The 22,808-nt window shown below is 41.6% G+C and overlaps 1 protein-coding gene across 3 annotated transcripts in view; it reads right to left on the bottom strand.

Moving 5' to 3' along the window:
- The window catches only part of GRID1 (glutamate ionotropic receptor delta type subunit 1), a 540,304-nt gene that overhangs the window by 307,971 nt on the left and 209,525 nt on the right, over positions 1–22,808 (bottom strand). For all 3 annotated transcript variants that reach the window (XM_074154637.1, XM_074154638.1, XM_074154640.1), the window contains exon 3: positions 17,210–17,494. In XM_074154637.1, the coding sequence (XP_074010738.1) occupies positions 17,210–17,494 (285 nt within the window). The remainder of the gene's footprint in view (positions 1–17,209; positions 17,495–22,808) is intronic.

The raw sequence follows: 22,808 nt of genomic DNA, 5'->3' as shown, positions 1-22,808 counted from the left end.
AGCAACCTTTTTCACAGCAGGAATTTGAACCACTCCCTCGTATTGACCACCTATTTTTTTTTAAATTTATAGAAAAGGCTTGAGGCCTCTGCCTTGTTAGATTGGTTTGAAATTGGTCAACGATATCAAAATTATTCAGGACACAAACAGGCAGATGGATCTCACTCATGGAGAGTGTAATCGCAGAAGCCAAGTAAAATTGAATACAAATGGAACAATTCCGTCCTTGGATACATGTAGACAGCCCATTCTGCAAACAGTTTTATGTGTTTCAATTTGAGGTTATATTTAGCCTTTACACTCCTTCTATTCGGTCTAAAGATAGAGCACTTGGCACACACATGCATTTTGCAGGACAGGAGCTGGCAGTGTTTCATGGGTCTCTTGACATGGATGGTATCAGGCTCTGTTGCTTAAAAATGCCTCGTGCATGTGTTTCCTCACATCAGGCAGACCTTTCTGCCACAGGATTCAAACTCAGGAGTCATTCTGAGTATTTAAGACTATAAATTCTCCATTTCCCTTCCTGTGATTACTCATTTATAACTGGATTTCAAGGAGACTATTCACTCATTTAAATTTACACTGGTACCTCAGCTCTTGCATAATGAGAGAATCATGTACATGTCTTTTCACTGAAAAAAGGAGGCAATAAAGTTTTCACCTTTATTATTTAAATCAACCAATCCATATTCTTTAACTTAAACAAGAAAATAGAACTCAGTCTACAAAACAAACTTCCTTCTCTCCTCCCCTCTCAAATGAAGCTTTCGGCTAATTTTTACACTGCATTTTTTTAAACGTACTGCAGTGAAGTTGCTGAGTCAGTGAAATTAAGCCCTTCTACCACCATCACTACATGAGAAAAACCCATAAAGAGAAGCAGCCAAACCTCACTAACTTTGTAGTTTACACTCTTGCTGCTTAAGTCTAATAAGAATTTTTTCAATTACATTGTTATAAACAATCAAATGATTTTCTGATGCAAATGTCTGAAGAGGCCCTCAATGTCTTATTGTTCCCTGACAAAACCAAAACATTCAAGATTTCTATTATTGCTAATTTTCTGTCTGTTACAGTTGCACAGCAGGAATTATGAAAGCAGATCCAAAGTGAACTGGCTAAATGATAGTAGTCCAAACAGAAAGAGTGCTGCTAGGTACTCTGGAAAAGCCTACAAATAGAGACTCTGCTTCTGTTCTGTATACAGAGATGGACAGGAAGCACAGAAGTGCTGAAGAAAGGGAGAGTGGTGCCAAAAGGGGGACCACTATGAGCTCGGGAGGGAAGAGGACAGTCCACCAAAAAACACCTCTGTCACCTAGTGACATTACTACCATTACAGCAATGTAACATTTTTCCGTAACCAGTTCATGGTTACTGAGAAGGTTTTGTACTTGCCAAACCCACCTGTCTCTGGGGTTCCAACCCCTTCTGTTACTACGTTTTGTAATTTTGTTCCTTTCCAATGGTGCAAGTAGAATTTGAGAGAAAAAATACTTAAATAAATCTGTCATCAGTATTCAGTCAACCCCATTAATTGGCCAATAATCCAACAGTTAAAGTGTCCCTCTTTCTTTGCCTCCCACCCTTCCCAGTGCAAGGCTGCCCTTGTTATTCCTTTTTTACTACTGTAATATATTGTTTCGCTTAATTACAGCTTGTCCAGACTTAGGTGACTGCACAAGATGGGAGAGAATAAAAGACATAAACCACCACAAAGACTCCCACAGATACTACTTTGTACAGCAGGGACAGATTATATCACCAAAGACTGCTTGATAAAGGGAGAGAGAATTCCCCTTGGGCACCAGAACTGTCATCTGCAGTCCATGCTATTATTTATTTATTTATTTTAAAATTTAATGAGCTTATATATACTTCCATACAAGGTAATCATAACACAGCATCCTTAATGCAGAGCAACAGGGAAGTTCTTCACTCAAAATTAAAGCACACTGCTGTTCCTTCAGCCAACAGGATTTCTATTACACCACAAGTGCCTCGTGGGGTATCCAGCTAGGTGTTGGTGCTCAGGCTGCGCTGACTTATGAATACAGTGCCAGAATTTGACCTTTAATTATTCTTCCACAGCAGCGGGGATTCATATTCCTACTTATAAAAACAAATGGAAGACAGACAGTTCCTTCCTTTAAAGATTCTGTCATTTGAAGCATAAAGGTGATTACAAAGAAGTGTTGGTTCTAGTTAATGGATTATTCCTTTCTTAACAAAGTTCCCTTGATGTTATAAAGTGGCTTTTGGAAGACATGATATATCTTAATTCCTGTTAATGGCAATGTCAAATATTAATATCAGTGGGTCAAAGCAAAATGACTTTCAAGATCGGTGAGGAGTTGCATTAGGACAAATGAGATCTCTGGATTATGGTCCCTAATGCAAGGCAGGCATCTGGTATGTCAGGAACTGAATATTTCTGGGTGGTTTTGGTATAAACATAATCATTCTTCCATGGCATAGTTTCTTTATTTTTCTCACTTCGCATGGGCGCTTTGCCATGAAGATATTTTGCTGATGATATAAGCAAACAGTGGTTAGAGGCAGACCAGAGGAAATCACAATCACATTGGAAATGAAATTCAAGCCAGCCATAATATATACCAGAGCTGAATTACTATCCTGAATTCCCTTCCAAGTCTTCTATGTGACAGCTGAAGATTTATCCAGCCAAGGCTTCGATTCTTACTGATAGATGAGATAAGCTGCTGGGAAATGGGGACCGTCAATAGTTCCTGACCTCGTAAGTCCTTCCAATGATGAACTAAACCACTGCCTCCAAATAGCATAACAGTAGCTATATTTCCATTCAGAGCTCTCCCTCATTCCATTCATCCCCTCCTCCCATCTCAGGGAATCATCAATTAGATTATTGCAAGGGATATTCCCACTCAATTTTCCTCTCTTTCGTGAAGCCCTCCACGAGACTCCCGTATGTTTATTAGATATAGCCTATTTGGGTCTTGATTACTAAAGTGAGAGATATGAAAACAAAATACCCAGTATTAAAAAAATCTCTGTAGGACTCAATGTTCCCCAGTAATGAGACTAATCCTATTTACTCAATTTGTACACAAAAAATAATGCATTATTTCCATTTAAACAAATGTTATAATAACATGATGAATATTAAATCACTCTCCAATGGAACTCAGATATCCAGATTACATTCCTAATGGGCTCTGACTCTCAATAATCCAAATTGCGAAGCCTTTTTTCCTTCGCTTTTTATTTAATTCTTCACAGTCTAATGATGCATTTGCTTCTAAAATGATTGAAGTAACTCTTAAAATAACTCCCAAAGCAACAGATCTAAACATTAAATACACCAGAACGTAAATGCCGAAGGTACAGAAGTCCTTCACAGCACAATTCAAGGAAGAGCAAAACTCTGCCACCTATGCACACCTCTGGCCAGGAAGGGAACCTTGTGTAGCTGTGGACAGCTAGCTAGATGTTGAAAACAAGCTTCAGAACCTTACTGGAATCAAAGCAAGATGCCTAGTTTATGGTCACACAAATATCTTAGCCGTCCAACACTCCCTATGTATCTGCAATTTTTATACAATGGAATAAGCGCAGCTACCTCATCCTGTAGTAAGTTGCTCAGATGATGTGGTAAAAGAACCTCACTAAATGGAGAGTTTAACGTAAAGTCATAAAGGTAGCATACAACACAGACAACTCCAGTATTGATGGAATCTACAACTTAGGGTTCTGCTCTGAGCCCAGACAACTCCAAGTGCTTTGAGATCCACATGGCTGAGGGGGTCGCTGCAGTTTCACCTCAACTACTTCCTGAAGAGAGGGAGCACTGAGATGGAAACTTGTACAGTAGAATCCCAAGAGTGTTTTCACTGACAGAAACTCATATTTCTTCATTTTCTACCATTTTCTGATTTAATAACCTCCTAGGCAGACAACAGAACTTATCTTTGCATTCACCTCCACCTGAAAAAAAAAAAAAATCACAGAATCACAGAATCACAGAGGTTGGAAGGGACCTTTTAAGATCATCTAGTCCAACCAATGAAAAAAAAAAAAAAAAAAAAAAAAACACAACAAAACAAACAAACACAACACAAAAAAACAAAAACAAAAACCACCACACACGCAACCCACACACACACCACCACACCACCCAACACTAATCCATATTCCCAAGCACTATGTCAACTCCTCTCTTGAATACCTCCAGGGATGGTGCCTCAACCACCTCCCTGGGCAGCCCATTCCAATGCCTGACAACCCTTTCAGTAAAGAAATATTTCCTAATATCTAACCTGAACTTCCCCTGGCGCAACTTGAGGCCATTGCCTCTTGTCCTATCATCTGTAACTTGGGAGAAGAGACCGACCCCCGCCTCTCTACAGACTCCTTTCAGGTACTTGTAGAGAGCAATAAGGTCTCCCCTCAGTCTCCTCTTCCCCAGACTGAACAACCCCAGCTCCCTCAGCCTCTCTTCGTAAGACTTGTGCTCCAGACCCCTCACCAGCTTCGTTGCCCTTCTCTGGACCTGCTCCAGCACCTCAATGTCTTTCCTGTGGTAGGGGGCCCAAAGCTGGACGCAGTACTCGAGGTGGGGTCTCACCAGTGCCGAGTACAGGGGGACGATCACCTCTCGGGTCCTACTCACTACACTGTTCTTGATACAGGCCAGGATGCTGTTGGCCTTTTTGGCCACCTGGGCACACTGCTGGCTCATGTTCAGCCTGCTGTCGACCAACACCCCCAGGTCCTTTTCTGCCAGGCAGCTCTCCAGCCATTCTTCCCCAAGCCTGTAGCGCTGCCTGGGGTTGCTGTGACCCAAGTGCAGGACCCGGCACTTGGCCTTATTGAACCTCATCCCGTTGGTCTCAGCCCATCGATCCAGCCTGTCTAGATCCCTCTGCAAAGCCTCTCTACCCTCCAGCAGATCAACACTGCCACCCAGCTTGGTGTCGTCTGCAAATTTGCTGAGGGTGCTTTCGATCCCCTCGTCCAGATCATTGATAAAGATGTTGAAGAGAACCGGCCCCAGTACCGAGCCCTGTGGGACACCACTCGTGACCGGTCGCCAACTGGACTTCATTCCATTCACCACCACTCTCTGGGCCCGGCCCTCCAGCCAGTTTTTAACCCAGCGGAGAGTATACCCATCTAAGCCATGAGCATCCAGTTTCTCCAGCAGGATACTGTGGGACACTGTATCAAAGGCCTTGCTAAAGTCTAGGTAGATAACATCCACAGCCTTTCCTTCATCCACCAAGCGAGTCACTTTGTCATAGAAGGAGATCAGGTTTGTCAAGCAGGACCTGCCCCTTGTGAACCCATGCTGGCTGGGCCTGATCACCTGGGCATCCTTCATGTGTTGCATAATGGCACTCAGGATGATCTGTTCCATCACCTTCCCAGGCACCGAGGTCAGACTGACAGGCCTGTAGTTCCCTGGATCATCCTTCCGACCCTTCTTGTGGATGGGCGTCACATTTGCTAGGCGCCAGTCGGCTGGGACCTCCCCAGTTTGCCACGACTGTTGGTAGATGATGGAAAGTGGCTCTGCAAGCACTTCTGCCAGCTCCCTCAGAACCCTCGGGTGAATCCCATCTGGGCCCATAGACTTGTTTATGTCGAGGTTATGGAGCAAGTCCCTCACCATCTCCCTTAGAATTACGGGGGCTTCGTCCTGCTCCCCGCCCCTAACTGCTAGCTCAGGGGTCTGGGTACTCGGGGGACACCCTACTCCACTGCTAAAGACCGAGGCAAAGAAGGCATTCAGTACCTCAGCCTTCTCCTCATCCTTTGTCACTATGTTACCTTCCATATCCAGGAGAGAGTGGAGGTTCTCCCGAGTCCTCCTCTTGCTATTAATATATTTATAGAAATTCTTTTTATTGTTTTTAACATCCAGGGCCAGGTTCAGTTCTAGCTGAGCTTTGGCCTTTCTAATCTTTTCCCTGCATAACTTTACTACACCTTTGTAATCTTCCTGAGTCGCCTGTCCTTTTTTCCAAAGGACATAAACTTTCCTTTTTTCCCTGAGCTGTGACCTTAACTCTTTGTTCAGCCAGGCCGGTCTCTTCCCTCGACAGCTCGCTTTCCTGCGCACAGGGACAGCCTGCTCCTGTGCTTTTAGGACTTCTTCCTTGAAAAGTGTCCAGCCTTCCTGGACTCCTTTGCCCTTCAGGGCTGCCTCCCAAGGGACTCTGTCAAGCAGACTTTTGAAAAGACCAAAGTCTGCCCTCCGGAAGTCCATGATGGCAGTCCTGCTGGTTCCCCTTCTTGCTTCCCTGAGAATCAGAAACTCTATCATTTCATGATCACTGTACCCCAGACGGCCTCCAACTGTTACATCCCCCACAAGTTCCTCTCTGTTTGCAAACAGCAGATCAAGTAGCGCTCCTTCCCTAGTTGGCTCACTCACCAGCTGTGTCAGGAAGTTATCCCCAACACACTCCAGGAATCTCCTAGACTGTTCCCTCTCAGCTGTATGGAGTGCCCAGCTGATATCTGGTAGGTTGAAGTCACCCACCAGGACAAGTGCAAGTGATCTTGAGACACCTGCTAGCTGCTTATAGAACATTTCATCAACCTCTGCATCCTGGTTGGGTGGTCTGTAATAGACTCCCACCACAATATCAGCCTTGCTGGTCCTCCCCTTGATTCGTACCCACAGGCACTCAACTCTACTATTACCCTCATTTATCTCCACACATTCATATTCCTCCCTAACATACAGGGCCACTCCTCCTCCTCTCCTTCCTTGCCTGTCCCTTCTGAAGAGCTTGTAGCCATCCATTGCAGCACTCCAGTCATTCGATTCATCCCACCACGTTTCCGTGATGGCAACTACATCATAGCTTTCATGCCGTACAATGGCTTCCAGCTCCTCCTGTTTGTTGCCCATACTACGTGCATTTGTGTAAATGCACTTTAGCTGGGCTAGTTTTCTTGCCATTTTTATGGGGGGGTGAGGCCCAACACCTCCCTGACCATGCTCAGACCCTTCTGTGGTATCCAGCCTATCACTGTCCCTCATGTCATTACCACATGGGTTACCATCCTCCACCTCTGCTGAGGCAACAGGCCACAAGACCTTGCTAGCACTTTTACCCATCGGCACTGGTAATCTGCTCCCAGGCTCCTCCTTAGTAATCCTGCTTTCATCCCCATCCCCCTTCAACCCTAGTTTAAAGCCCTTTCAATGAGCCCTGCTAATTCTTGTCCTAATATTCCTCTTTCCCTTTGGGTAAGGCTTGCCCTACCAGTTGCCACCAGGTCTAATGTCCTATAGAACATCCCATGATGAAAGAAACCAAAGTTCTGACGGTGACACCAGCCTTGGAGCCAAGAGTTAATCTGCTGGCTCTTCCTATTTATACCCTCATCAATCCCTGCAAGTAATGGGATGGAGGAGAACACAATTTGTGCTCCTGATCCCTTAACCAGCTGTCCAAGGGCCCTAAAGTCTTTCTTCAGGGCCCTTGGACTACTGTTAGCTACCTGATCCCTGCCTACTTGAAATACCAATAATGGATAGTAATCCGAGGGGCGGACCAGGGCAGGGAGATTTTTCTTTATATCCTTAATCCTGGCCCCAGGGAGGCAGCAGACTTCTCTGTGGGAAGGATCCGGTCTGCAAATGGGGCCTTCTGTTCCCCGCAAAAGAGAGTCACCCATCACAATTACCTTCCTCTTTTTTTTTGTTGCTGAAGTCCGAAGGCGTGGGGGTGGCTGGCTGACTCTGGGTAGTTCACTGTCTAAATCCTTGTCCCTATCCTCGTATGCCTGGCCCTCGACTTCCAAAGCACCGTACCTATTTTGTAGGTGCAACTGGGAAGGTGACAGGGGCTGGCAGGAGTTTTGCTTGCCCTTCCGAGGAGGGACCTGCCTCCATTCCTCATTGTCCCTTAGGTTCCTTTCTTCTGCCTGGTGACAAGCAGAAGGGAGATCATCCACATCCTGCAGAGCCTCTGCCCCACTCCTACGCCTCAGTGTACGGCTCCACCAATCTATTTCGCTTTCACTGTCTCTAATACTTCTAAGTCTATCCACCTCTTCCTTCAGTTCAACCACCTGCCTGAGTAGGTGGTTTATTTGATCACACCGCACACATGCGGTGTCTCTGGCTCCATTAGGAACACATGCCAGGCTGAGGCATTCACTGCAGCTGGAGACCTGCACAGACACGTGTTTTTGTGGGACCTCCGTCTGAGTTTCCACATTCTTCCTTGTGGGGCATTTTGCACGTGTTGGGGCCATGTTCTTGTCTAGAGCCACGAGGGGATCGACAACTGATGGCTGCTCCCACCCGCTGTGCGCTCGTGCGCTAATATATTTGCCCTTGCTCTCACGCGCACCCGGCACGCGCTCTGACTCTGCTGCGGCTAGCTGCCGCTGTCGCTGTCCGCGTGGTCTGGGCGAAGCTCGCGCTATGGCCGCTTTTAAGTTTGCCGCGGCTCGCCCGGCCCGCCCCCAGACACGTCAGCCTCTCGCTCCCTCTCGCGATTCCCGAGTCCTTTCGGGCCTCTCCGCCTTCCCTCGGCCTCTCCGTCTCCGGGAAGCCCCCTCTAGCTCGAGTTTAAAGCTGCAGCACTCACCGCTGCCGCTGTCGCTGTCCGCGTGGTCTAAATCAATTAAGCTTTGCTTACCTTTCTTGATCATTGCCCCCTTTTTTGTTCTGCTAAGGAAGAATATATTTCTTTCCTGCTTGCTGTTACAAAATAAAAGATTATCTTGCATTTCCATGAGGGATCATAGAATGGCCCTTGTGTTTGTTTTAATTCACAGTATGAACGATATTTATTTCATATTCCATGAAGATCACTGCAGTACAGACTATTTACAGTCTCAACTTGTCTGCTCAGGAAAAAAAAAAGGAGGAAAAAACTTCTGGCTTTACATTTAAATGCAATCTTGGATTGCATGGATCAGATCTTTGCAGTTCCCAGATGCTGAACAAAAGGCTTGTTCTGTCTAATAATTTTGCTACATTATGTATATACACAAATGCGGTAGTCTACCACTTTACAAATATATGAATATATCACAAGCATATAAATACTTTGCAGGAGAGGCAATAGCACATATTTGTCAATAGACACACAATACATAGAAAATAATTTTGACCCTCAGGTCTCTCCAAAAATTACATTCCCTACCATACTTTTCCTTTAAAAAGATTTCAGGAGTTTTACATTCATTGTGGTCCTCAAGGTTAATCCCTTCTATGAAGACAATGACTAATAATGTTATCTCTTCTCTAACATACTCAATCACCATGCTCTACAAGCAGAGGAGAAACAAAAAGAATCCTTCAGAGTACATTCATTCGCTATTTATTATCAATCAGCAGAGAAAAGGAACAGTCCTGGCCAAAGAGCTAGCCCCAGCCTATGAAAAGGGTGCTGAAGAAAGCCATGAAAAAGCTTAGCCACAAGAAAAATGAACAAATAAAACACAGTATCTAAATACAAGAAACATGAGAAGGAGAAGGAATGGGATTTCTGTCTCAATAAGGAAGGTAGAGCAGTGATGGGTAAAACAAAAAAACTGTTTCCATCCAGGAAGGAATCCTACTCAGAATGGCATCAGAAAGATTACTAGGAGGGACTGGGGAAAGGCAGGAGGAGAGCAAAGGCAATACATTCCCATGTTTCCATATATGAACTCATGCATACTTTTACACACAAACATACACACACGTGTATGTAAATATCCACACACTCCTATACCACTTTCCTTAAAATCCATAAATAAATATATGTGTGTATATATATGTGTATTCTCTCCCCTACCACATAGGGGAAAGACAATAGAGACTGGAAACTTATTCACCAAAGTTCACTGCATATTGACATATGTGAATATATTTTCTCAGAATGATAGTATTACTGCCTGAAGCCCTACATACAACCTTCCAGGACCAACTTCTATCCTTTTACTGTTCAATTTCCAACTATGCATTTATCAAAGAATTTCTAAATGGATGTATAAACATTCGCTCTCTAACAAATGGGAACTAAAAAGACTCTCTTCTAGAATTAGCTCCTCAGACTCCCTGCTCAAGTACACCAAATCATCTTACATTTCTCCTTGTCATTCGCACGTGCCTGAACAGTTTAGCCTTATGCCATGGCTTGAAAAGTCAAGAGATTCAAACTACCATCAGTCAGGGAAAGAAAGTCCAAGAACTTAGAACCTTCTACAGATGACATCTACAACTTTCAAAGACCTCTCTGTTCAAAATGAATTAATTTGCACCCTCCAGTTCCAGGCTGCTGAACTTTGCACTGTCTTTAGACAGTGTGTGCTGTATTATGAAACATTTCTCTGTTTCAGGCTATAAAAGGGAAAAAACAGAGTCACCACTAGCTTCTGCAAAGTTGAGCCTGCAGACTGTTACAATGAGTTGAAAAAGAGACAGTAGAGAATGCACAATGAGTGCCTTCAGGACTAGATTAATAATCACTTTTGACCGGATGAGTGAGCTGAAAAACTGGTGGAAAACTGCTTCCAATAAAGCTTTTCATTTAATTTTTTCATGAGCTTTCCCCTAGAAATATACTCCTGAAGTCTTTTAAAATACAAACTGATCTTAAATATTTTGAATAAAGAGTGTAAGACTTCTGTTTTCAAAGTGTCACTCCACGGCATTTTCAATTTTTCAAAAGAACTTGCATCCTCTTTTTGCAAAACATTTCCAAACTATTTGAAAGGTCAAAATTATTTCCTTAACTTGCCTTGAATTTATGAGTAAGACAAGTTGCCTGAAACTGCCCAGACTGTCCAACGATCTCTGTCTGGCTTCTACTACTTCCAGGTAGGTTATGATAGCATTCATTCAGAATAAAGGCTTTACCATAACTTTAGGATCATTTGTATATCATAACAGGCATTGCCCCAAAAGTATTTAGTGAATAGCTTGTATGGGAAACAACTTCTGTCCACCACTCCCATACTCTGCTAGGAACTGGGAGGGGTTAGAGAGGGGGAAGTCTTACTTCTGCTACTAGCACACTTACTCATATACCTTAAAAACCAAAGTACTAAAATTAATTCATAAATAATAATTTGAAGTGAAATTGACTTTCTTCAATTACATTTAGTGTTATATACTGTGATGCATTACTAAGTAAAAAAATACTATCAAAATGACAAAAATCCATGTTTAATTTAAGTAGGCCAATTACCTTAAGTGCTGCTGCAGTCAGAAAAGTGATTCAAGGATAAATATGGGAACACACAATGCCATTTCTTCAATAGCTTCCAGATCAAATTCAATGAAAAAGTCAAAAGGTCAATTTTTTTCCTCTGCCCCGTGGCATCAGAAACTCCCTATGGGATTTGAACTTGGCTGAATTCTTTCTTTCCTGGCATTCTCTGCAGCAGCAATGATGATTATATATTATGTTACAAGACACACTCTTTTCACAGGAAAGCCTTCATGTTTTCCAGGTAGAAATTGAAGATTTTTTATTTGTCTGGAGTCTAGACATCCAGTATCCTGGGTTATGCATGAATAACTAGATGGTGCAGAATTTGTGTAAAATAAATGCTCAGAGGATTCCGTTCCTTGTTGGATAAAAAGGTGCTTAGGCCCAGTCTGTTCCTCCCTTTATTATCTTATAAAACAGCATCAAGATAGGGATGCCCAAGGATTCCCTCCCTAAGTCATTGCTGTTGCAGATTGATGACCACAAAGAACTTACATTTCTCTATGGCTGGGTGCTTATATTCTGTACATTTTACTACGCAAACACAGCAATCCAATTCAAACTTCTGTGCAACAGTTCCAGCTGGGAGGCTCCAACCAACTGAAAAACACATGCAAACTCAGCCATGTAGCACATGCAGAAAAACTGTAATATTTTCTGGTGGTGTCAAATTTGCTGACCAGGCACATAACAACACGTGCAGTTGGTTCAACACTTCTCAAGAAGCAGACTCCCTGTTTTTGCATTAAACAAGGCATGCTCACTGGAAAAGGCTGTAGAGAAGTATGGCAGCCCTAGTGATGCAGAAGTGGTTGTCTGGCAGCTGAGCTAATGATGCCGGAAGCAGAAGATAAAACTTATGTTACACTGACAAGGATAAAAGAAACCTGCTTTACTTTGTTAAGATAAGATGAAAGTAACTTATGTGCAAATGTTCTATTTTGCTTTTGTTGTGACAGTCAATGCTTCTCATCACAACTGATTTGCACATGGATTATGTAAAAGCATGCATTTCTCAATTTTCATTACCATATTCATTTGCAAATTAAATAATTGCAATAGTAGTGGCCTGCACAAAGGGACCTTTACAAAGGAGAGACCATTCCAGGATCAATAGCTAGTTGTAAAACTGTTGATAGCATAATTGCTGTAACTTCCAATCAAGAGCGAGGGCCTTGACAGGTAGGACTCAGAAATAAAATTGCCCTTTAATTGCTGTGGGAAACAAAACTTCCCAGGAAACTCATCACAGTGAAACAAAGTTCTTCCTATGTTGCAAGATTCATCAGGAAGCATTCGAAATTAATGTTGCATCAAGGATCATAATAAAAACCCCCTCTGATCTTAAAAAAAAAATTATAAAATTTATAAATCAATAAATTGCAGGGTTTTTTTTTTCCCCTGTAGGAACAAGGTTCCATAGATGGATTTTAAAGGTCAAAAATTCTTCAAAAGTTTCTTCTGCAAAACTTCTGTACAACACTTTTCTTAACCAAACAACACTCACTTATTGACACAAAAAAATTAAGAATAAATTACAACTCCCTTTCACAGGTCTAATATAATTTTCATTGACAAAATGAAGTCGTTAAAGAAGCTGTTTTGTCTTACATTTTGTAATATGGGTATGTGCGCATGTATGTAGGAAAGCAGAGAGACTTGATATAACCACAGCGACAAAGTGTTTTTCAACAGTAAGATTAATCTAGTAAAAACATAGCTATTACTGGCATTTCTCTTCAGAAATATGACTTGGTATTCCTCATCGTTTTCATTTTCACCTCCAGCTTCCAAAATGCTTCGCAAATCCTTTCTCTAACCATACATCTTTTAATTCTCTCACCCTAGAAGCACACTTTCCACTATTTATTACCCAACCTCATCTTACTGTGGCAGCACCCACTGCTTTTAACCTATAGTCATTTTAGAGCTTGGTAAGATTCTTTATGAAACTTGCCACGCTACCAATTTTTGTGTCAGAAAATTTGATTACTGATGCTTCTACATCCAGGAGGTCAGCACAATAAAACATTAGACTTCCCACCAGGCCTTTACACAATGATGCAATGTATGTAGAGGCACAAAAGCTCTCCTGTAGAGGAAAAAACAATTCAAAACACATCAATGCAGCTGAAGCTTTCTAGGATGACACAACAGGTCTGACTTCTGTTGCAGGTTAACTGGTGGGTAGACCTATTTCCACAGGGCACCGTCTGACAGCCATTGACAAACTAAGGGTCAAATTCTTTTTTTTTTCCCCCCACAGAAAAAATGATTTAGCATGGTATTTTCATAAACATATTTAAAGTAAAATAACTCATTTACCATAACCCTAGTCCCTTGAGATCTTACTGGAAATGCCTTATTCGAACGTGCCATTCATTTCCATTGCCTAAAGAATTTCTAAAGAAATTTCACGCACCAGTTCAGTCACACTGGGAAGGAGGTTTTTCTTTCCATTTCACAGATGGGAAACGGAAGCACACAGGGACTAGAAAGTCTTCTCAAGATGACATAGCAAAGAATAGCAAGGACAAAGAGGGGGGATCAGACTGCCTTGTTCTGGCCTTAAGCTCCACCAGCTCTACAGCACATTAGCAAGAGAGGAGACTTGTCATCTTAGCTATGACTAACTTGACTTGCTATAGTGTCTAGCCATCATTTTCATATCAGGCAGCAGTCTCATCAGCAGAAAGCTCCCATTGTGATCAACGGGGAGTAGATTTCTGTGCATCTTCTGAAATGATGCACAAGCCATAAATGAGAGGAGTGGAAAAAGAAGGGCTGAGTCACGAAGATGCAGCATCTATATGAACCCTTACCTTTTCTTATCCAAATACGGGAGAACTGTATAGATATGTATCAACTGACCTTTACCCCACTGGTACTGCTCAGTCGGAGAACAGTGTATCATCGAGAAGAATTTGAATGCTGCAACTGTCAAGTCTGAAAGGTCACTTCTCAAAAACCAAGCTATTACCCATTTCTTGCTTTTATCCATTTCTTCACCACAAGTGACAAAATCTAAAAGCTAGCTTCAGGTTAGGTGGAATGTCACAGTTTGTGCCTTGCTTTTACCATTTCTATTTAGCAACCTCTTCCTTTAAAACTTCCACATCTTTCCTGTGAAAACTCTCTATTTCTTATTACAGGATTTAAGGCATCTTACCAGGAAGGACCATACTATTTCACTGAAGTTGTGCATACAGATTTCTATCTGTAGCTTCAGCATAAAACAAGGCATATTTTATCATAAGCACAACAATATTTAGGAGCTTGTTGGGCTGTTTGGTGACTACTCTATTTCTAGTTACCAAGTCTGTTACTTTTCCTTAATTTAGCCAGTGCAGAAATTATAATCCAAAATGCGTGTCTGATAAGGGACAAGTAATTCATAAGGTAAATAATTTTCAGCTCCAGTATAGCACAGCATTACCATAAACATGGGACTTCTTTAAATTGTACAATGTTATTTTGTCTTTAGAAAACCTGACTGTTTCCACAAAGAGGACACCAAGGGATTGGCTGATTTTTAGAGATCAGCAGATGGACAAATTAAAACATTACTCAAGGGGATAGTATAACTTCTAGAGAGCAGGTAGAGATAGACCATTGATTACAGTAAACCACAAAAGCCCAGTGTGTGAAACTCTCCATAATGATAAACACACGTTCTTCAAGTGACCTCCCTCCTCATGGTCAGCAGTCAGCTCCTGCACATTGAGTGGGGAAGTGTTGCTGGAGATGCATAAGCATGCTCTGCTGAAGCTAATTAATGAGGGCAATAGGTATGCCCTGGGAGCCAGGCTGCTGTTCTTGAGCTCAGCGTGCAATATCCTGGGAATGAGGTTATTTAACCCCTATTCAACAATGCCTGCCCAGAGCTGGCAAGGGTCAGTTGGCTCCTTTATGGAAACTCCTCCCACCAAATTCACCAAAAAACCCCTTCTAGTGGAATTACTATAAGAGGGTTGTAGCATCCGAGAGGAAGAGGAGAGGGAACAGCTGCAATATACAACACACTCTCCACTGGAAGGAGCAGAATGCCTGTGGCAATTTTCCACCTCCTTTTAGTGTCTGTCTTACTGATACAGATTGAAGGTCACTCTGTGATAAATGGAAAGGATAGATTTGATCATAACTGAATTTATACAGCATGTGAATTAAGGGTTTCAGGATTTGGTACGGAGATGTTAACCCTTTGCAGAAGGAGGCAAAGAAACACAGATATACTACTGGAGGAAGTGATACCACACTTCAGTAACCGGGTTTGCTACCAGGGAAATTGGGTGACAACAGTTTGTACATACAGCTTCTGGGGAGTTACCAGGGCCAGGATTCCCAGTGGTTGAAAGATCCCTAACTCAAGCAGTTTTGGAAGGTTAAAGCTACAAATCAGCCGGAGAGAAACAAGAGTAACTATCAAAGGACATTTGCAAGACATCCTTTTAATATTTTTTTTTTTCTTTTTCATTCTTGGAAATAACTGCTAATTCAAACTTTCTAAGGCCAATCCTCTGTTACACAGCAACTTTCTCATCACTGCCAGAAGGCCACCAAAAGAACACCTACCATGTACATGGTGGGGTTTGCTTTCAAAGCACTCAATGGTCAAGCATTACATAGGACAGTAATTACATGATAGTTTATTTGCTGGGTTGCTAATTTTTGATTCTACAGATTAACTCTACAGGTATCAAGGCAGCCTTCTCATGCTTAAAATAATTCTATGTAATTAAAAGTATGTTACAGCCTCAGCTGATTTCCCACTTAAAATCACCCTCACCATCTTCGATCTGTCTGTTGAAGAAACACCAAGTGACATCTCTAACAACTGAGAACAGAAAGCAGCACCTAAGGCTTTCAGAACTCATTCAAGCTCAGGACCATTTCATTGGCTTTTTTTTTTTTTTTTTTTTTTTAAACGAAGAGTACTCCAGCTTCAAAACAAGAGATGTTATTTCTCTCTGATTCACCATTGAAAATCTGTCATTATATAGAGAGAATGCAAATAAAGATCTGTTTTGCAATTGTGGAAAAAAATCAAAACTATATGTGCAGATAAACATAAGATTATTTTTCCAACTGCAATTAAACCTTAATTTCCTTTCTTTGTATTCTGTTCATAGTATGTCACCACACCAAAAACAAACGCATGACATTTTAAACCAAAAGTGTTTGCAGGGTTTTAAAACATACTATAGAAAATTTATTTTCCCCGTTACAGATTGTATATCCTAAGATGAGAGCGCTGAAAATACCACAAGTTAAACATATGGAACAGTGTTCATATCAGTTGAGCAGAGGGGGGAAAAAAATAATTTAAAAAATTATGCACACAGTTCCCTTTCACTCTGAGAGCTTGGTACAATGAGAGACTTATTCTTTCATTGCTTCTTTACACCCATCACAAGGTACTAAATTTTCTTGTGCAGAGACTCTTTTTCCTCAAGTTTCAGCCCAAAGTAAAAATTTTTCTGAAGGAAATGCATGAGATGTAGTGAAAATGCTAACTCTACCTTTTGGGTTTATGCAAGGAAGTATATCACTATGGAGAATAGTGTGAGAAACCATGTAAAAAAAGATATGGTAATAGTTATTGTGAAAATTAATTTTTAAAGAGAACAGTACTCAGCTTTGATAGAAAGCATTTTCTGGGAATGGGTAAAGGCCATGTTGAACTTCCTTGCACAGCTATGTGACCCCTGCCAATCAATGTCAACACTTTATTAATATTTTACTTAAAAAGTGTGAGATGATTCAAACTTTGGCTGTCTTGGTAAGTGTTGCTAAGCAACTTTGCTGCTTGTCTGAGAACTGGTTTTCACAGCAACCTTTCCTTCAAACCAAAGACCTGCATCCGCTTGAAACACTTTCCCCTTTGCCAATGAAGAACCCAGCAAGTTATATTCCACCCCTCCTTTTATATTTTCCTCTCCATTTCCCACTTACAAGAAAAAAAATTAATAGCATCTGAAATTCTCCATTTCACTTACCATAATCACTGTCATAAAATACTATGAATTTCTGCCACCGCAGCTCAGTGACCAGTTTCAGCATAACATCATTGAGGCGGACTGGCGGCCGGGCGGCCAGCGTGTACTCCTCCTCCTCCAGGCTGGGGTTCAGGTGGCAGGCGGTGCGTGGGGAGCCCCCTGTGTTGCGCTGGACAAAAAGGTGTGGGATGTGCATGGCATCCGTCAAGGACTGCAGGGCATTTGCTGAGGCACAACCAGTGGACGTCACTAAGGCTAAGATCCCCAGGGTCATCAGGTCGCAGGCTGGAGAAGAGAAGAAATAAAGCAGGGTTAGAACAAGCTCAACAATTCCTTTGACCGACCTAGATGCTAAGAAGGGAACAAGACAGGCTTTGCCCTTGCCATTAACACAGAGAGGAAATGATTTCTACTACAGTATCAGCTTTCAGAGATAGGTCCTGTACCTTTACACAAGGAGACAGTATCTGCAATCAGTACTGATAAGACAAAGCTGAGGACAGATAACATTACTACTGCCATTTCTTCAAACAGCAGCTGATGTGGATGGAGATTATGACCCTTGCTTCAGGTCATTCCTGGTGGAAACAGGAACTTAACTCCCATCTTTTAAAACCCACTTCACTGCTTTCATCTCTTAATCTTTGTTGTGTATGTTTGGATGAAGACTTCGGACAATAAAGAGCAATTTCAATTTCAAGGATTTGTCTTATATAATAGAGTTTTGCAGGATTTTTAAATTGATGAAAAAACATTCACCATGTGTCTCAGAGCAATGAAGAAACAACAAAGGCACTCATTAGAACAAAGGCAACTCATGAATGACTAATTAACAACACTGTAGCTGTCTTTAAAAAGAACTGGAAAAGCATGTACCATTAAAAAACACAGCATATACATTTGAGTCCATCTGCTTTTGAGAATGAAGGGTTAGGTGAGTTTGATGCAGGTTGGGTAGCCTTGCTCTGTCGCTCAGGTCATCGGGCAGCCTCTCACATGGCTTGCTCTTCCCAAGGCTCCTCCAAGTAAGACAATATGATATTCAGCTGGGGTTGGAGAATGTTTCCAGCCAAGGCCCTCAGCTATATCTCAGCAGCTCTTCTGTCAACAGCGGTGGTAAGATTGTGTAAGACTACAAGGCAGCTGCTGATGCCCATTTTTACTAATCCTCTTGAACAAGAAGCAACAGTTGGCCCCTTGGAGCTCAGCACAGCAAGCACGCATAGGTGAGCACTGCACCAGCCCTGAAGGTCCCCCAGGGCCACTCAGCACTTCCTACCCCTCTCCTCCTTTGAGGAGAGCTGGGAGCAAGCTGTGGTTTTTGGTAGCTGTTTCAGTCCCTGAGCAACCACCTGCACAAGCAGAGTCTGCCCAAAGGAAAGCAGCCACTCTGCTGCCCCGGGACAGAGGCCCACCATAATAAAGTCAGACGGAAGGTGACCAGAGATGCTCCACAGCCTGGCTGCAGCCTGCTTAAGCTTACTAACAGTGAATAAATAAAAGAGCCTCTGGGGTGCAATTCAGAGCCCCTCTGGGCCACGCAGGGTAGCTGAGCGGGAAATTCGGCTTCCATCTGGAGAAGGGAGGGTGCCCGCACTGGTGCTTCCCTGTAGAAGGTGACTGCCTTGGCAGGCAAGGGAGCCCACGTGTGGCACGTGCTGTGGGACTGCCAGGGCATGTGTCTGGTCTGGTAACGTGCGAGAGACACGCTGCCACCCTGCTATTGGCCCACTGCTGGAAACCAACTGAGCAGAAAGGTAGGAAAGTGAACACAGTGTATTAAAAGGATTTATTTTTCCTCCTCTAAACGCTTTTAAGTATACCTCCACTTTCAGAGGCCAAAAAGTCTAAGGGACTGGACAGGTTATGGATAAATAATAGTAATTAACAGTTAATTATCGATTAATATTAATTACATAAAGCCACAGTAATTACATACATTACACTGTTTCTAATGCAACTAATGAACTGCTTCACCAAATATCTTCTTAGACCAGACAGAAAATAAATATATTTCACTTTGATATGGGATAATAGAAAGAAAATGTTTGATCTTCTCTATGCGCAGAATATTCGACATGTATCCTAATGCAACAGAGAAAGATGAAGTGCTTTTAAAATTATTTCCTTGATGGTCTTTACAATAAACATATGTCAGCTGCATTATCTAAATTTACTCTGTGTTGATTATAGTTATATGAAATTGTTCTTTGTTTTTCTCTGAGAGCTGACCTGATTTAACAGCAGGGAGGCATTACATTTGCCAAATGGGAGACCCAGGTTCGGGAACAGATTTGATTTCCCAGGCTTCTTGCCAGAGAAAACTGAACATGTCATACAGGTAATTTATTTAGTCACAGTAGGGGAGGGAACAGAGAAGTGGGAACAGAGGGAGAGAACAGCAGAGCTGAGCTGTAAACCCCTGCAGAGATAACCAACCAGTGAGCTTTGCTGTCACCGAGGGCGAGAGAAGCAAGCCACACAGGTCTGTAAGAAAGAACAATTTACTTGCAAAGCAGACAGAAGGAGATAAAAAACAAAGCCCTTTCTGATGGGAGGCTGCATTCAGAGTCACTTATTTGTGGAATATAGAGCTGATCACCAGTTGTATAACAAGAGATAACTTCATTCAGTGGCTGACACTAATCAAAAGCTGCTCACTTATTGGCAGCAAAAATTCTGGAGATATGACAGACCACAGCAAATGGGCCCCCTTATCTCCCAGCACAGCCCACTGAACCCAGCCGAAATCTTTCAGCAAAGACTGATTTGGGTGAGGCATTTTCCCAATGTTTTGCAGTTTGTGTCAATGGGTTAAAATGAAGAATTAGTCAATACCCTTCTACATTCTGATATTTTGTCATTGATTATGTTCTGCCTGAAAGCATATGCTACACAGTGTTATCTCCTCTTGCCTCTCTGTGTTGAGATAGTACAGCAGGCAATAAAAAACTGGAATGACTAAGGAAAAAAAGTTTCATATTTTCTGAATTGCTTGCTTTAGTCAAATTACAGAACACGAAATAGAACGTGTCATATTTCTAATAGAAGACTTTTGCTATATAAAAATGCAATGGATTCCACACTTGTTACACTGAAGGATGAGAATAAGCTTTTAGCACATAAAGAAAAAAAGTATTACTTTCTACGTAAGCAACACAATGGGGAACAACTATGTAGCAGACTTCAATTCATTTAAAAAACCTCATTAACTCTTAAGACATCTTGAAATTACTTAGCAAGAGAATGTTCAGTGATTATACTATACCAAAAGAAAACTCTGGTGACTTTTTTTTTTTTGGATTTCCCCCCATATGCCTGTACTTTCTTGCATACAGAACTTCGTGAAAAAAGATGTGTAATCTTCTGTTTTACTTCATACTATCCATGGATTTTCAGCAGCAATCAAGCATTCTTGACTATCTGATTCAGTAAATCACTAATTCTGTATGTCAGTTGCAACTCCATAAGCACTCAAAAGAACCTGCAATTTTTGCACCTGAATTTCATAACCCTCATCATGATTTCCTTAAAGCTGAAATACAGAGATTTGAAGTGCCCTGGTTCATGCCAGCCTACTAAGGGGAAATCAAAAAGAGAATCAAAACATCCTGAGATCTTGAATGATCTTTAATTACTATAGTTGTAGTTATGACAATTTCATATTTTTATCACTAAGATACTTTCATATTTATTTATCCTGTAGATATTTACATAGATAAGTTTCAAGAAATAATGCTTTTAAAGTATTTGTTCCACAGATAAAAAAACCACAATGTTCTAGCAATCCTGCTTCCAGACTTCGCTGCTATTTGTATAGCAATAGTTATTAGTTCACTGAATGCCTTCATCGTCATCAGGCTTCATTTTAGGAAGATATCAACATCCTACAAACCACACAGTACAAAATGTGCACTTTAACAAAATGAAAACATGAACATCACCATGCCTAAAGAGTAAATCTGCATTCATCTATTTGAGTAGATTAAATTACATCATGATAGTTGTTCAGTGTTGACCTCCATCAACAGACCATCTCTCAAGCTTATATATATCCCAAATTATTGATTAATCCAGTTTTTAGTTGTTTCAGTGAAGTATTTCTCCTAGCCTACTCTTTTGAAGTCTGTTTTCAGAAACTCCCCTTTCCATATCTGCTTGACATTTTACATCTTGAAGTGTTATTTCCATCACAAGACACTGTCTGCTCTCTTCTCCATCTATTGCCTTAGTTTTTTCCATTTAGCTTCTCCATGTTATCTCTGCCATGATGTTGGCAGAAGTAACACAGGTTAATATATATTGGGCATTTTCTAACATCTGTTTGTGTAACTTAACTCTTAGATCATAGCAATACATACTGAAAGTTTCTCTCATTCTGTGACTGACATCTCTAATGTCAGTCATATCCCATTAAGACCACACTTGAGCCTGGAGGAGCAGCTATTATTTTTCAGACTGCACCTTATCCATACAACTTTTTTAATCAGTGGGACTCCTCATGGCACATGGGAGGATGCAAGGCTTCTGCTTTGCTACAATCATGTTTAAGGTCTTGCTCTTCTACCGTTGCCTTGTGTATTGCCATCCTATTTCTGAAGACAGGTGCAGATGGCAAAGTCCTGATTTGGCACCATCTTCATAGGGATATTTGCATTAAGAGCTTTAGCTCAGATCTCTCTGTAATTAAGTCCCTCTCTCTCCAAACTGCAGGGAATCAAAATACTCCAAGAGAAACTGTTATCTTGCTCCTGGCAACATGACAATATGACCATCTTTCAGTCTCCCTTTCAGTGGTTTCCTGTTATTCAGAAAAGGGTAGAAACTAGTTCCTTTGTTTCCACAATTATCAATAGACCAGCTGCCACTGTAATTTGGGATCTAACAATATATCCACCTACTGGCATTCACACTGCCTCTTCAAACTTCAATGCCTTTCTGTCTCTCACTTCTATGTATCACTATAGCTGGTCCTACCCACTTTGGACACCATCTGATCATATCTGATAAATCCTCTCTGAATTGTTTTTTATTTCGACTTGAAATTCTCTATTCTTTTTCAGTTTGACTAACCCTTAGGAGCTCTTTACTGCACTACAAATGGAGAGTCATCCTAATCACAAAAAACTTGCATTTTTAAAGATTTCACTGTTTGAAAATTGAGAGGTTGCTGCTTTTTTGCTCTGAAAGAGGGAAGAGAACTTCAGATCCAGCAAGAGAATGGAAATCCAGATACACCGCATATACCTGATATTTCTGGTGCAGTACTCTGCAATGAAATGATTAACAAAGTTGGCACTTAAGTGTTTGTAATTAGGTTTCAAAGCTACCCTCCTGCTGAGATGAGATGAGGGAGTTCATGCTTGCCTTCATACTATTGTCTCAGTCAATCTGGCAGAAAACTAATTTTTCACATTGTTTATCTTTGAAAACCAGTAGGGAAAAAAATAATTTTATCATTAAAACATCAAATTCCAGAGAACAGAGCAAACGGGGAGGAGGGGGAAGATCTATTTCAGGAACACAAATCCTAATATCCCATGAGATTATCCTAATATTCCATGAGATTATTACCTGTAATTTATTCTGCCGAAAGTGC

This window comes from Numenius arquata, chromosome 10 (assembly GCF_964106895.1).
Source record: "Numenius arquata chromosome 10, bNumArq3.hap1.1, whole genome shotgun sequence".
In the NCBI taxonomy this organism is placed as follows: domain Eukaryota; kingdom Metazoa; phylum Chordata; class Aves; order Charadriiformes; family Scolopacidae; genus Numenius; species Numenius arquata.
Note: the sequence above shows the minus strand (reverse complement) of the source record. Positions and strands in the feature narration are given on the sequence as shown.